We start from the raw sequence: 14,512 nt of genomic DNA on the forward strand, positions 1-14,512 counted from the left end.
TATTGCTATTTCAAGGCTACAGTGGAGCCTCTTCACCAGTGCAAAAAAACTCACCACAAAACAAAAAAGTCAAGAGAGAAACGTGGACACTGGTATACAGGTTGTTTCTGAACTCTTGATCAAATCTTTAAGGGAGGATAATGCACATCAAGACAAAAAATATAATGGCAAAAATAAACGGCCCCAAACGTCTTCCGAAGAAGATAGGCGAAACGAAAGTTTCGGGTCTAAAATCTCAAATGATTATAAAAAAAAACGGAAAAATTGGTAGATTCGTTTGCGGTTTTCGCTAAAATAATTCTTTTTATCAGCATTTTCTTGAAAATAAATTTTGAAGATGTAGTTTTAAAAATGCCGATAGGAGGAGCTTTAGATTTTGGAGTAACGAACAACTATTTTTTACTACTAATTTTGAAACTCATCAGATTTTTTCTGATGATTCAACTTAAATCTTCAGCTCAAAATCCGAGTCATTGGGCTTGATTAAGTCGCGCAAACAGTGTTCAGAAAATGAAATATACTGTCACAAAAAAAAGAAAAAAAAACAATACATTAACCCAGAAGGAAACAGACGATCTTCACGAAACTTAAAATTGATCAGGGTGGCGACAGATCAGGGAAATCAGGGAGATCAGGGAAAAGTCAGGGAACTTTATTGATCAGGGAAAAGTCAGGGAAATATCAGGGAATTTTGAAAAAATAACAAAAAATCAGGGAAAATTGATTTTATGAGGAAAAATTTTTTTTTGCTTTACAAAATTAAGTACTCTAATTCCCTACGCATTTTCTGCCAATTATCTGTTCAAAAAATAAGTAAAATTAATGAGGTGCGATTATACACTGCCGCATATTTGTGCATCTTTTTTCCTCAACATCAAAGTATTGAATCTTACTTATTAACCACAGAATGAACTTCTTAAGATTGCTTCTATATTTGCTAGGTTGTTTATTTTAACTAGCTTGAAATTTCCTTTTACGCTTTTAATGCTACGTAAAATAAACAAACATTCAGGCGAAGAGGAAGCTTTCATTAATGCCTTAGCTCCTTTGCCTTGATTCCATTGTCTCTAAGTAAGCGTACTGTAATCACGATTTCAAGAAGAAATCTTTGGTTTTTGAATGAATACTATAAAAGCTTAAAAGTTATTTCTTTTTTGCGTTTTTAATTTAATTGCTAAAATTGAGCTTTCAATTTAAAAAAAACTTTTGTTTTTTGCCGTTATTCTATTTGTTGTCACCACAGATTATAAAAGTTTTCTTTTCTTCAGACTTAAGTGATTCTTTAATTTTACAACCAAGTTGTATTCTTCTTTTATATATTTTGAAATTAACTAATTGTTTTTTTTTTCTTTTTTTCCTTGCATTTCAAAGTTGTTTGTTACAAAAGCAATCTAAGATTTTTTTTTCGTTACATACTGAAATCACTTGAAATAGAGTTAACTTGTGTACTTAAGTAAATATCTTTATTTTTTTAATTGTTAAAATGCTGTATTCATTCATTAAAACCTATGTTCTTGATTAGAAAAAAGCTCCCTATGAATGAATGTCAAATGGTTTTATCTGTTTTGCAGAAATATGTCAATTAGTTATATCAGAATAACTACATTACTTCTCTTCTTTCACTATTACTTGTTATTCTTGCAACAATTATTATACTGTTTGAAAACTTAGATCAAAATAATTTCAATTACTTTTTAGTTCTATCATAAATACACATATGTTTTTAAGAGTAATTTCAATAGTTTCTTAAAATTCTTATGCTAAGTGACTTCTGAAAGTAAAGTTTTTTTTTTTTTAATTTTCTATAATCTTTCCATGTAGAAAAATTTAATATACTGTTTTGTAAGGTTTTTTTCACCAAAAAAATTGACTTGATATGTTTTTTTTTTAAACCATTTTATTAAAAAAGTAGCATCTTTCAAAAATATATCTTTAGTTTAACAACTTTACACAACTTAAAACGTTTAAAATACTGCATTTTATACAAACATACAATAGATTTCAAGTAGAGCAAAGAAAGAAAACCATTATCATTGGTAACGTAAATCAGGGAAATTTGGTGAATTTAATCAGGGAAATCAGGGAAAAGTCAGGGAACTTTTTTTCACAGTTCCTGTCGCCACCCTGTTGATGCGGTCTATGACGAAATAAGGGAAGTGTTACAAATTCAGAACAAAAGATTGTTTTATTAAGAAGTTATGACATAATAAAGGTTACAAAACCGTAAATTGTATACTTTTCTCTAGCAGCTATACAAGACAAAACTCGGCATGGTATGGAGTGAAATAGGTTACTTATGACTAATGGGAGTGAAACGGGATAAATCGTAGAAGATAAAATGCCTCCTGTCTGTCACAACCCTGCTAACCAAGTGCAGGGAAAATCCAATCAATGAAATTCCAATCCATCGCAATGGACCCCGGTTCGACATACCAGCCTCTTTCAGTCTACTCAGGATTGTTTTTCTTGATATCATCAGCTTCTTGGAAGGTGTTGAATGGCATGGAACTAATGTTAGATACCTCTTTGATACGATAGTGGCCGTTCTTATGATGTGCGATCTTGGCGCTCATTTCTGTTTCTAGAATGCCTTAACCGATCGCATTGGAGTGATTCATTTATTTTTACATACTTTATATACACTAAGCTACTACCATATCACTCCGACCGAATTGGCAGATACGGACGTACAAACAACCTGCTTCTCTGAGAACTATTGTACGTCTTTTCAAAAAGTCCAACAATTGTTCGTATACCTCTAAAAGGTCGTCCTAGTCACAATAGCGTTCTTGCAACTCGACAGTTTCTTTTGAAGTGCCCTTTGACACAATCTTTCACACTCTCAATCGTACCTATCTGCGCATCTTGTACGCGCATAGCGCGCTTACCCTTTCGTCACTGGCGACAAAATTTTAATTATCTCTTACCAAACTACATTCCTGTCGAGTTTGTTGGTTGCAGCTCAATTTATTCTTGATGCATACATTTTTTATGACAAAGTGTGTTTCAACCTTTGAAGACAAGTTCCGTTTTCGCCACTTAATCACTCTCAACAATTAAAATTTTGAATTAAAAATTTAAGTTTAAGTCCAAGCAATAGAAAACATTTAATGAGATTCAAAAATAGCAGTAAAAAATAGTTGTTCGTTGCTCCAGAGTCTAAAGCGCCCCCTATCGGCGTTTTTTAAAATTATCTCTTCAAAATTTATCTTCTAGAAAATATTGATAAAAAGAATAATTTTGGCGAAAACTGCAAACGAATCGACCAATTTTTGCGTTTTTCATGATCGTTTGAAATTTTGGAACCTGAAATTTAATGGTGCCTGTCTCCTTCGGAAGACGTTTGTGACCCTTATTTTTGTCATTATATTGTTTGTCTAGATGTGTACTATCCCCCCTTAAAGTTTTGCCCAAGAGTTCAGAAACACCCTGTATATACCGAATGGGAGAACCAATAGGAATTCACAACAAGAAACGTGCACGCATACATACACACATACGTCACATACACGCCTACACACACGCACTCACGCACGCCTATACACACACATACACACATTCGTGATTGCGAAAAGCATAATTTGAGTTCAAAATGTCAAAGTATTTTTGTTTCATCAGAGCAAAAAACTCACCACAGAACTTTCTTACCCAGTTTCATACCAATTAATGGGATGTTTCTAGTTTGCTAGTTTATTCTAATTTACAAGAGAAAAAGTAGTGTTGAAGATAAAGCAAATTCTGAAGAAAAATGCAGCATGTAGCTACTTCAAGACTACAGTGGAGCCTTCTAATCAGTGCAAACCATAGACTAATAATAAGAATAGACCGAGCTATGGCAACCCTTTTGCTGCTCATAAACCAAACCATGTGACTGGTGGATATCCTAGCAACAGCGGGCGTTGATCGTAGCAGACGATCAACGCCCGCGAGAAATAAAATAAATAGAATTGATGGAACACGGAAGAATGATCTTTTATGGACTCCGATTTGTAAATTTCTTATTCTAAGTTGTAAATATTTTGTTAATATAGTGAGTTCTTCGTTTAGATAGTACTGTGCGTTTTCTTTAATCAATTTCAATAACTCTCTAAACAATTAAAGATGCAAGCGCCCAAAAAGAATCGGCAAACGGTAAGATTTTTACCTACAATTTCAATTTAAGATACCGATTAGTACATTTTTGCGTTAACGCAAAACGTTTACGCCATTACGTTCACGCCAACGCTGACATAGCAATTCCAAATGAAATAAAAGTTACTGAAAACTGTGAACAAAAACTAATTACTAATGTCAAAATAATGCATAACTAAAAGAAAAACAGTTCAATCTCTGCACCTGGAAAAAAAATTATAATGAAAACACATTACGTCTTAGAATTCATGTCGAGTGCCAAACTATAGATAATGTTGCCATCTAGCAACCATGCTGCCAAAGTTTTAGCCAAGCCTTCCACTAGTCACATGATGTATCCATGAACCAATTTTTTCATCAGCAAGTCTGGGAAAGCTCGGTCTACTCTTATTATTAGTCTATGGTGCAAACACTCGCCACACAAAAAGAAAGTTCTGTGGTGAGCTTTTTGCACTGATGAAGCAAAAGTACTTTGACATCTTGATTTCAAATTATGCTTTTTGTAATCAAGAATCTGTGTACGTGTGTGTATAGGCGTGCGTGCGTGCGCGTGTGTAGGTGTGTATGTGACGTATGTGTGTATGTAGGCGTGCACGTTTAACGATAGCAACAGCAACGAACTTCAATTTCAAACTCTGATTGTATTGCTTATACTTGCGAAGAGTTAAGGAAACTCAACATGGATAAACTGGCCCTGTGTTGCCCCTTACATCAAATTAGACACAATCAGGACCCTGGAAAATACGAAAAAGATGGAACAACAGCACCTATGCTGCAGAAACTGTGCCTCTGATACAGAACTGTCACCAGAACATCTTTTCTCACGTCCTGCCATTTTGGTCATCCTACAACAAAATTAATCACTGTCCACAAGAAAATCTTTATTCGGACATTTTTTGTCTTGATATAGCTGAAAAAGTGTGTTGTTTTATTTTCCACTAGTGGCACCCACACGGCTTCGCCCGTAATAGAAAAATTAAAGGTCTTTTGGTTCGCCTGTATATTTACAAATAATGTATGGTGAATTTTCTTGCCAATTGGCTTGTACCGACGTTACAGTTCCACATTATGATAATTTCGTATCTCGCCAATTAGCTTGTGCCCATGTTACGGTTCCACGTTATGATAATTTCGTAATTTATGATAGTTTTTTTCTTAAAATTGGAATAAAAAAAGAACCACATCGAATTTTCGAAAAATCGCTTCAAGGTGCACACCTCCATGCTACAAACTAACTTTGTGCCAAATTTCATGAAAATCGGCCGAATGGTCTAGGCGCTATGCGCGTCACAGACATTCAGACATCCTCCGGACAGAGAGATTTTCAGCTTTATTATTAGTAAAGATGTTCATAACGCGACAACCAACCAACTACTTATACTGACCTCATATGGTGGTGTTCGGGGGCGGGGGAGGGTATGCGGGCCCTGAGCTTAGTGCTCAAGGATGAGTGAGGGGTGGAGACTGCAGAGACTGAAAGGTTGAGAACCCCTGGTTTAAATGAAGCACTTTAGGGTTTCCTCATGAAATAGTGAGACGTGTACCCACAACTGGGGTAACTTAGGAATTGGCGGGTAACATTGACCCAACAAACGTAAAGGGCTTATCTATGTAAAGGTGGTTATCACTTTATTGCCGTTAAGGATCTAGTCAGGCAGCACTGGCTTGACTAGTAAAATCAATAATTATTGGTAGTGCTGATCGACTTTTCGTTTGTTATTGCCCCAAAGTAACCTCATTTGCCGGTAACCATATTTTTCAGGTATTATAAATAGGTTCCTATCCTGGAGGGTGTGGATTCCGCTGAGCAGGCTCGCCTTTTGCATGTACCTCGTCTCCCCAATCGTTCAGCTGTTGAGCATCGGCTCCTCGAAAACCGTCAGAGATTCGACCCCTAAGGAATGGGTGAGTATCAACCGAGGGTATAATTGGGGCAAAAGTAAAGTTTAAGATCTAAAGTTTAACTTTAGATCCTTCCCTTCCTTTTAGAGAGATACAGTTTTGTGCATTTCTTCCGAGCTCTCTCAGAGTAACTGAGGAGTTTTCTTTCGAAACGGATTAGATCCACTTCTGGATTTTTTTTTTTTTTTTTTTTTTGAACAATCACGATTGCTTATTGTTCTCACTTGACTGTTTTGATGTCCTTTGATTTTATTTTCCCACCGCCACCCTCCGCACCCTTACCGTCGACCGGCTCCTCACGATGCTGCTCCTACAGCGAAAGCCGTCTCCAGGTTGCATCCATGTCCTACACACACGCGCATATATACACAACTACACACGCGCACATACACACACACAAACACACACATACACAAATACACACACACACAAACACATACATACACGCATACACACAACTACCCACACATTCGTGCCTGCACACAGACAGAAACACATATGCCTACACACACATACACATACCCCCCCCCCCAAACACATTCATATAGTACACAACTACCCACACACTTATGCCAGCACACAGACACAAACACACATGCCTACATACACATTCCCAATACACACAAACACACATTCCCCCTACACACAAACACAGATTCCCCCTACACACAAACACACATGCTCCCCACACACAAACACACACGCCTACATACACACACTCGTGATTTCGAAAAACATAATTTGAATTCAAGATGTCAAAATTCAAATTAATTTTTCTTTTTTTTTTTTAGAATCTATAATGTAAACCCTATCGACCCATGAATTTCTATCTTCTCGAAGTGGTTTATATCTACTGTTGAAAAATGCGTAAACATTGGTTTTACCACCTAATCGGTGTACATTCACATCCATCCCCTTATTTCAGGTATTTTACAGCAAAGTGGAACATCCCTTATTTGCCGGTACCCACTCATTCACTTTCATATCAAAGGGGCACAAATCCTAATTTGAATTTGCCACTTCTACTTCAAAAGTAGTTCACAAATAAAATAGGGGAGCAAAGTACTAGCTGAGCATTTCCAATCAAGCGTGATACCCGTCCGTATTAAGAGATCGCAACACCTTGCGCCTTGTGCAAGTCTGTTATCAGTTAGGCAAGCGAGACCTCAAATTGTGATTGAAGTATGAAGTATGAAGTGAAAAGGGGGGGGGGCGTTTGAAAACAGCGCGAGCACCGAGACCACAGGTCTATTGTACTATCCCCGCTTAGACTACTAAAGAAGCCCAGTAACAGAAATAAATCTCAGCAGTTGCCTAACCGAAATTCTAGGCAGTTCCCAGGGATCTACATAGTGGTATCCCAAGTGCTCAAATCTTTGTGCAGAGTAGAAGTCACATTCACGTAGCACATGAATTGAGCTTTCATCAGCCATATGACATCCTCTACACGAAGGGTTGTCGATAACACCCATCAGATTAAGGTGCCTATTAAGAGAGTAGTGTCCAGTTAGTGACCCAACAGACTTCTTGATGAAATTGTGATTACTAAATTAAACTAGAGGACCCAACAGACCTTTTTCTGTTCAAACTTTATAAATTGAAAAGTTAAAAAATTTCAATCTATCAAGTGCTTGAACCGTTTTGTTGAAAAAAAATGTAAAACGAATATATTTTAAAGATTATTGTTGTGAAAATGCGTATGTTTATTACAACTTGATTTATGTAATGCCCACCGAGCACAGTTTTATTAATTTTTTTCTCGCGTACTTGAATAGATCTTCATATGAGGAGTTTACTTTCAAAACGAATTATATCCAGTTTTATATTTTTTTGGCAAAAAGAAATAAAAGTTTTACGCACAAACACTAACTGTTACAATTTCTAATTTTTCACAATGTTTTTGTAGAATAACAAGTGACTATTGTCATAAGTCTAGGAATTTTCCTCAATTTTACCAGACCTAAACTGTCAATTTTGTTTTGGATACATACCTTTTTGGTGTAAAACAGTGAATATCATCCCTTTTGCAAAAAAAAAAAAAAAAAAACACGCATTCTCTTCAGAAATAAATTTAATTATATTGAAACCATTAATATTCATATATTGCCTGATTTATTATTTCCACCAAAGATAAAAATCTTCCACTGCACTGATCTTTTGTGTACAGAACTACTACCCTGTTGTAATTTATCTGGACGGAAATAAAATTTGTTTCTTCTATAAATTCCACCATCTTTTCCTTTCATAATATACTGGTTAGTCAAATATACTGAAAGTCTTCTTGCCAGTAGCACAAAAACTCCGCTGGATTTGAGCCGAGAAACAAATGCTGTTATGTACGGTACTTTCTGATCATTTGATTAGGAAAATCTGGGGCAATGATCCTGTCACATGGTTCAACTACAACGACAGGAAGAGACGTTTTAAGTGAACCCAGTGAAAAAAACCAACTATCTTCCAGTACTTTAATTTAAAATGTATCATGGGACCTAAGAGCGTTGCTTTCAAGAAATGTGTAGGTCTCTCTCTCTCTCTCTCTCATATGGGATTTGTTTACTATTTCCATAAATATTGTCCACTCTGTTACACAAGAAGTGCAACAGATTGGAAAAATAAGTAGTTACAATCTTTTTCTAAACCTAAACATAAAGTTACAGTTAAAATAGTAATACAAAAGCAAAGAGTAACTCTAAAATTACTACGTTATATGTAATTTAGATTTTTTTTAAATTTTAATTAATAAAATTAATGTAACATAGTTTACATTTTGTTACTCAAATTTACTATCAGAGACAAAAAATGAATCTTACCTTGCTTGTGTTGATTGTCGAATGCACTAGGGTTAGCTAAACATGGTGTTTTTACCATCTGGTCATCTCAAAAGTATTGCTAGTTTTTTTGTTAAAATATTTTTTTATTCTTTAATGACTGTAACAGAGTGGACATTTCAAAAGTTGTAAACTGTAGGGACAATTGTAAATTCCCTGCATTTTCATTAAAAAAATATTTTTCTAAAAAAAATTTATTGTTTAAATTGTTACAATAAAGGTGTTGCAATGTAATTGGAAATTCTTTTTGTTATTTCTTCTAAGCAATTACTTAAATCACTTTTTAACTGTCACTGTTTTGAAGCTGGGACATCAAGATTTTGCCTTTTTGACTAACATATTTAAAAAAAAAATTCCTAAATTAAAATATTAAAAACAAAAAATACCTCATGATACAAAATTGCATGAAGAATAAAGAAAAAAATATGATTAATTCATATTAAGTATAAAATTTTCTGTAAAAAATCCAAAAGTGCCGGACATGAAATGTACCATTTTCGTCGGAGTGACCCATAAAGTAATCAAATTAATATTTTGCGAAACAGAAAGCAATATTGAAAAAAATTAATTAATTTGAATTTTGAGATCTTGAATTCAAATTATGTTTGTCGCAATCACGTGTTTTTTTGCTTGTGTGCAGGCATGTGTGTGTGTGTGGGTAAGTGTGTATGTAGGCGTGTGTGTTTGTGTCTGTGTGCAGGCATGTGTGTGTGGGTATGTGTGTGTATATATGTGTATGTGTGTATGTATATGTGTGTGTGTTAGTGTGTGTGTTTGTCTAGGCGTGTTTTTGTGTCTGTGTGCAGGCATGAGTGTGTGGGTATGTGTGTGTGAGTGTGTGAGAGTGTATGTGTGTAGGATGCGTGTGTGTATGTATGCGTGTAGGATATGGACGCAACCTGGAGAGGTTTGGTTTCGCTAAAGGAGCAGCATCGTGAGGCCGGTCGATGGTGCTGCTGCAGAGGGAGGCGGGGGGAAAATAAAATCAGCGTAACACCAAAAACAGTCAAGTGAGAACAATAAGCAATCGTGATTGCTCAAAAAATGTCAGTTGTGAGTGAAATATTTTCTTCTTCTTTACGTTCCTTGGCGACATAAGTTTCATCTCTCCCAATCAATTAAAACAAATTTTTAGCTTTATTCTTACACATTTTCGTGAAGAGAGTAGCAGCATTCTATTAAAATTATTGAAATGTTGATAAAAATTTGGTGATTAGAATTTCTTTTATGAAAAATGTAAAAAAAATTATCTGAAATGTTAAGGTTCTTTAAATATTTCTTTCTTTGCAAAAATGCAATTTGCGAGACAGAACGAGCCGTTGATTTCTTGAAAAAGAAAATAAAATTTCTTACCTGTTTTTATATTCGCAACTCCAACGAACTATAGGGGGCACTGCAGTCACTGTCTAATGGCGAACGAAAAAACTAAAACAAACGCACGTGGTAACGAAGAAAATGCTAATAAGCCTAGTAAATTTTGTTCGTATGCATGATTTTTTCGCTTTATTCTTTTTAAATTAATTTTCAAAGTCTTGTTGATATTCTGGCCCATGTAGAAAGCAATGAGAATTCAAGAAGCATTACTAAACGTCAAACATTAATGCAAACTACGTAGTTCGTAGTTCTAAGCAGCCATTTTCACGATGTTGAATTCGATATTTATCAATTCTTGATAAAACTAAATAATAATTGTGGCCTGACAAGAATAACAATTAATGCTAGCAAATTTAATATGACATTACAAATTATTACCAAAAGAAGATGATACTTCTTTGCTTTGCTTGGCTAGCGCTTATTGTTTTGCATTTGTAGCTGAGTTATTTTTCTCAAATTGCCGAATCGGTTAATTTAAAAATTTTCTTTTTCGTATATTTCTAATTTCTGCGTTATGATTTAATTATGTCATGTTATGCAAATCATCAACAACATTCTCACAGATATATGGTGGTAGTTTTCTTTTCAGTTGATTGACCATTATTTCTTTTTACTTATCGAATTCTGTAATCTTTTTACCATTTTATTCCACTCATGATAAAAATTAAAAATGGTTTAACTAAAAACGCGAAATCTCGCCAAGGCTACTTTGCTCGCACAATACTAAAACTATAACCCTAAACAAATTTGGCGAAACCTTTCAACTGAGGATAAAAGGAATAAAGTAAATTCTTTCTCGGTTGAACATTTTTCATTTTGTTCTACTATAATATGTTCAAGAAAATATTTTGCGTACTGTCCATTCCAACTAAATACTGCTGTAAAATATGGTTAGTTAAATTAATTTAAGATTAAAAAAAACTCATATTCTTACAAATTCATACAAAACAATAAAAAATTTTACCTTGTATAACGTTATCCAAGTTTGTTAATCCAGAGTTCACCATTTCTCAATCAACTCATATCTTAAAAGGAAATAAGGAAAACTAACATTATTTTGAGAAGCTCGAGAATACTACTAAGGGACGAATTAATTTCTGTAGCTGAAAGCAAACTAAGACACATCGATTGCGTTAATAAAAACTCAGAACACACTGCCTGTGTTTACGTCAACAGACACACGTGGAACGCAACGTGGCAATGTTTTAGTTTCTTCGGCAGTTTTGTAAATCACCGCAAGGTAGCGTATTCGAGCGCTGGAGTTGCGAATTGTAAATTATATCCATTACAGATTATTGAAGTTCTAAGATTTTTATTTCTTTTTTATTCTTCATTACAGAGTAATAGTACAAAAATGAATTTATGTTTGTATAAGTAATTTAACTATAAAAAGGAGTTTTACTAAATCCAGAGTGGAACTCTAATGTCAGTAGCATTAGTGAAAAAAAATGGCTTAAAATTCGAAATTTAATTTGAAATTGGCGTTCGCGTTGGCTAGTGCTGAGAGCGCTAAACAGCAAAATAAGGATTTTTGAGTCAGCCGGTTTCTAGTACGTCATTGCTCATTTAAGGTAACCACTGAAGAGGCCTTCTTATAGGTAGTGATGATTCAACATCGTGGTCGAAATGGCTGCTTAGAACTACGAACTACGTAATTTGTATTAATATCTGACGTTTAGTAATGCTTCTGTTGTGTATTTTTCATGTCTTACAGGTTTGGCGATTCTTTGGCGATTATTTTGTTTCCGCATTTCTCGCTTTCCTGTTTTTTGTTCTAGTGGAAAATCCTTTTATAACTATTGAAAGGATATTTAATGAAAAGGATAAAAGTGAGATGAAGGTCGAGCAAAAGAATGCGACAGAGAATGGTGACCAAATACAAAACAATTCTCAATTGGAAGTAAGAAGAATAAATAATGTGATAACTGTAAGCGCTCTTTGATGGAAAAAGAATAATAAAGTAAAAATTTTGTACAACAAAAAAATTAGTTTCTTTTGTATTTGAATAGAATATCTAAAACGCACTCTATTTTCCACAAATCTATACTAATATTATAAAAAGAGAGGGCGGATTTTTGTGTGTTTATATGCTCGAGGTAATCTCCGGAACCTCTGCGACTATTTGAAAAAGTCCTTCACTATATAAAAGGTGCTTTCTTACTGAGTGACATAGGCTATAATTCGAAAAAATCCGATAAATAGTTCTATTTTTGTTCCAATTTAGGCCAACTTTCACATGAATTCCCGAATATGGGAGTGAAAAATTACTTGCACATATTGATATTATATATCGTTGAAAAAGGTAGAATTTTCCGCGTTCTAAACAATTTGTTTCAATGCTCTAACTTAATAATTACGGCGGGAGTAATCTGCGTTTTTAACTCGAACTTTTTTTTAACTTAGCTGAAATTTAAGAACTAATTTCTTCATTATATCTATCAATAAAAAGTGAAGGAATTGTCCCCAGTTTTCTTATTGACAGCATTGAAAAGAGCGAGATTTTTTACTCCAGATCTCTATCGACATATGGTCGAAAAACTTAGCTTCTATCTTCAAAGGGGAAAAGTTACAAGCGTTTTTAAATCAAATTTCAAACATTTCATTTTGATTTAGGTTGTAAATCATTTTATTTTCACGTTTCAACGGTTACGCTTTTTGAATCCATTGTTTAATTCCTTATCTTCCATTTAATTTCTTAAACTTATTTTATTCCGTGTTTCCATGGTTACGCTTTTAAAATCCATCTTTCGCATTTTAATTTCTTAAAAGTATTTTAATATCTATTGTCATTGTTTGGAAGGGTAATTTTGCATGGTGTTTTTTTTTTCTTTTGTTAGGGCCTGATTGTTGAATATATGTCACTTGACACAATTTTTATTCTCTAGGTAGACCGGGCAAAGCCGGGCAACGCAGCTCTTAATATATAAAGATTTGAAAGCTACTGTTAGTGTGGTTTTATACTTTTTTGTTTGTTTGGCGAAACATTTATTATTGCCAAAGAAAAACATCCGCGTCACTCGCAAAAGGAGTGGGTTCCGGTAGCGTGGTCGCTTGGCGCTGAGCAGTTCAGACTAGGATTATTGGTTTAAAGCAACCGTAAATGTAATTCATTGTTTTGGCGATTTAGTTTGAAAGAAAAGAAACTTTTGATTTGTTTTTATCCAAGCGAAATGTACGAAATTTTCTTCTTTTTTTTCTGACAATGATTTTTGAATGCTCCACTGTATGTTTTTTTTTTTTTTCTTTTTTTTTCATTAGACGGATGGATTATGATAGCGTGGTTGCTGGGCGAATTTGGCGATAAACAATAGAGATGCGGAACTGTTTTTACATTTGAAAGATATTAGTATTTGATGTCTTTTTTTTTTTTTTTTTTGTTTATTTGGCGAAATATTTTAAATTGCAGTAAAAATCGCTTTACTCACTAAATAGAGTTTTAAAGCAACTGTAAATCTAATTTAATGATTTGAAGAAAAGTTTTAAAGTCCAATGAAACTTTAAAAGTTTTTTTTTTTTTTTTTTTTTTGAAAAGGTGTGTACGCATTTTATACAAAGAAAAATTATCATTTCACGTCAGAGGGGGAGGGGGCGTCAATTTTTTTTATTCAACGGTCTTCCATTAAATTTTCAGCACGGGCATTGCTGTGCGGGTACTGCTAGTGTTCAATAAAGTGCCTGAAACTTAAACTTTCCTGGCAGGAGGGGAGGGGTGGAGGCTAATCAGTGTCAAGGGCCACGTGGACGTGCTAGTATAAGGTGATTGGTCAATGTTGTAGCTACACCAAAATTAGGATAATGGGAAACTTTCCCAATATGGGCTTAAAAAGCTGTAAAAATTACTTCACTCAAAATAAAATGAATGATTGAAAAGAAAACATTTGAAAAAAAAAGTATCACGTCTTTTTTTTTCAATAAATCTTTAAATATACATAGATTAAGAAATCAAAAACCTTTAAACTAAAAAATCATAAACAATGTTAAAAAAAAAACTAAATTTGCAAATGATTGTGTAGTTGTAACTGTTTCGGACTTTGAAGGAACCCTGTTTTTAATTCATAAAAATGAGAGAATGTGGATGAAAAGACATTCGACAAAAGGTTTCGTCCCGTCTGTCAAATATTTAGAACAAGAGCCCATGAGCGCCAGACCTATGCCATAGTATAAAGGCCCAAAATTTTTCTGCGTAAGCACATCACAGCAGGTGAGAAATTATGTAAATAAAACGTAATTATGGGCATTCTACATGATTCATGAATAATCAAAAGGACAGTCACGTG

General features: G+C 34.3%; 1 protein-coding gene across 1 annotated transcript in view; it reads left to right on the top strand.

Moving 5' to 3' along the window:
* Positions 1 to 12,200, top strand: part of LOC129227719 (nose resistant to fluoxetine protein 6-like) — a 111,858-nt gene extending 99,658 nt beyond the window's left edge. The window contains exons 14-15 of the mRNA XM_054862325.1: positions 5,894 to 6,036; positions 11,950 to 12,200. Coding sequence (XP_054718300.1) covers positions 5,894 to 6,036; positions 11,950 to 12,177 — 371 coding nt within the window. The 3' untranslated portion in view covers positions 12,178 to 12,200. The remainder of the gene's footprint in view (positions 1 to 5,893; positions 6,037 to 11,949) is intronic.
* Positions 12,201 to 14,512: the final 2,312 nt, after the last annotated feature.

The sequence above is a fragment of the Uloborus diversus genome, chromosome 1 (assembly GCF_026930045.1).
Source record: "Uloborus diversus isolate 005 chromosome 1, Udiv.v.3.1, whole genome shotgun sequence".
Taxonomy (NCBI): Eukaryota; Metazoa; Arthropoda; class Arachnida; order Araneae; family Uloboridae; genus Uloborus; species Uloborus diversus.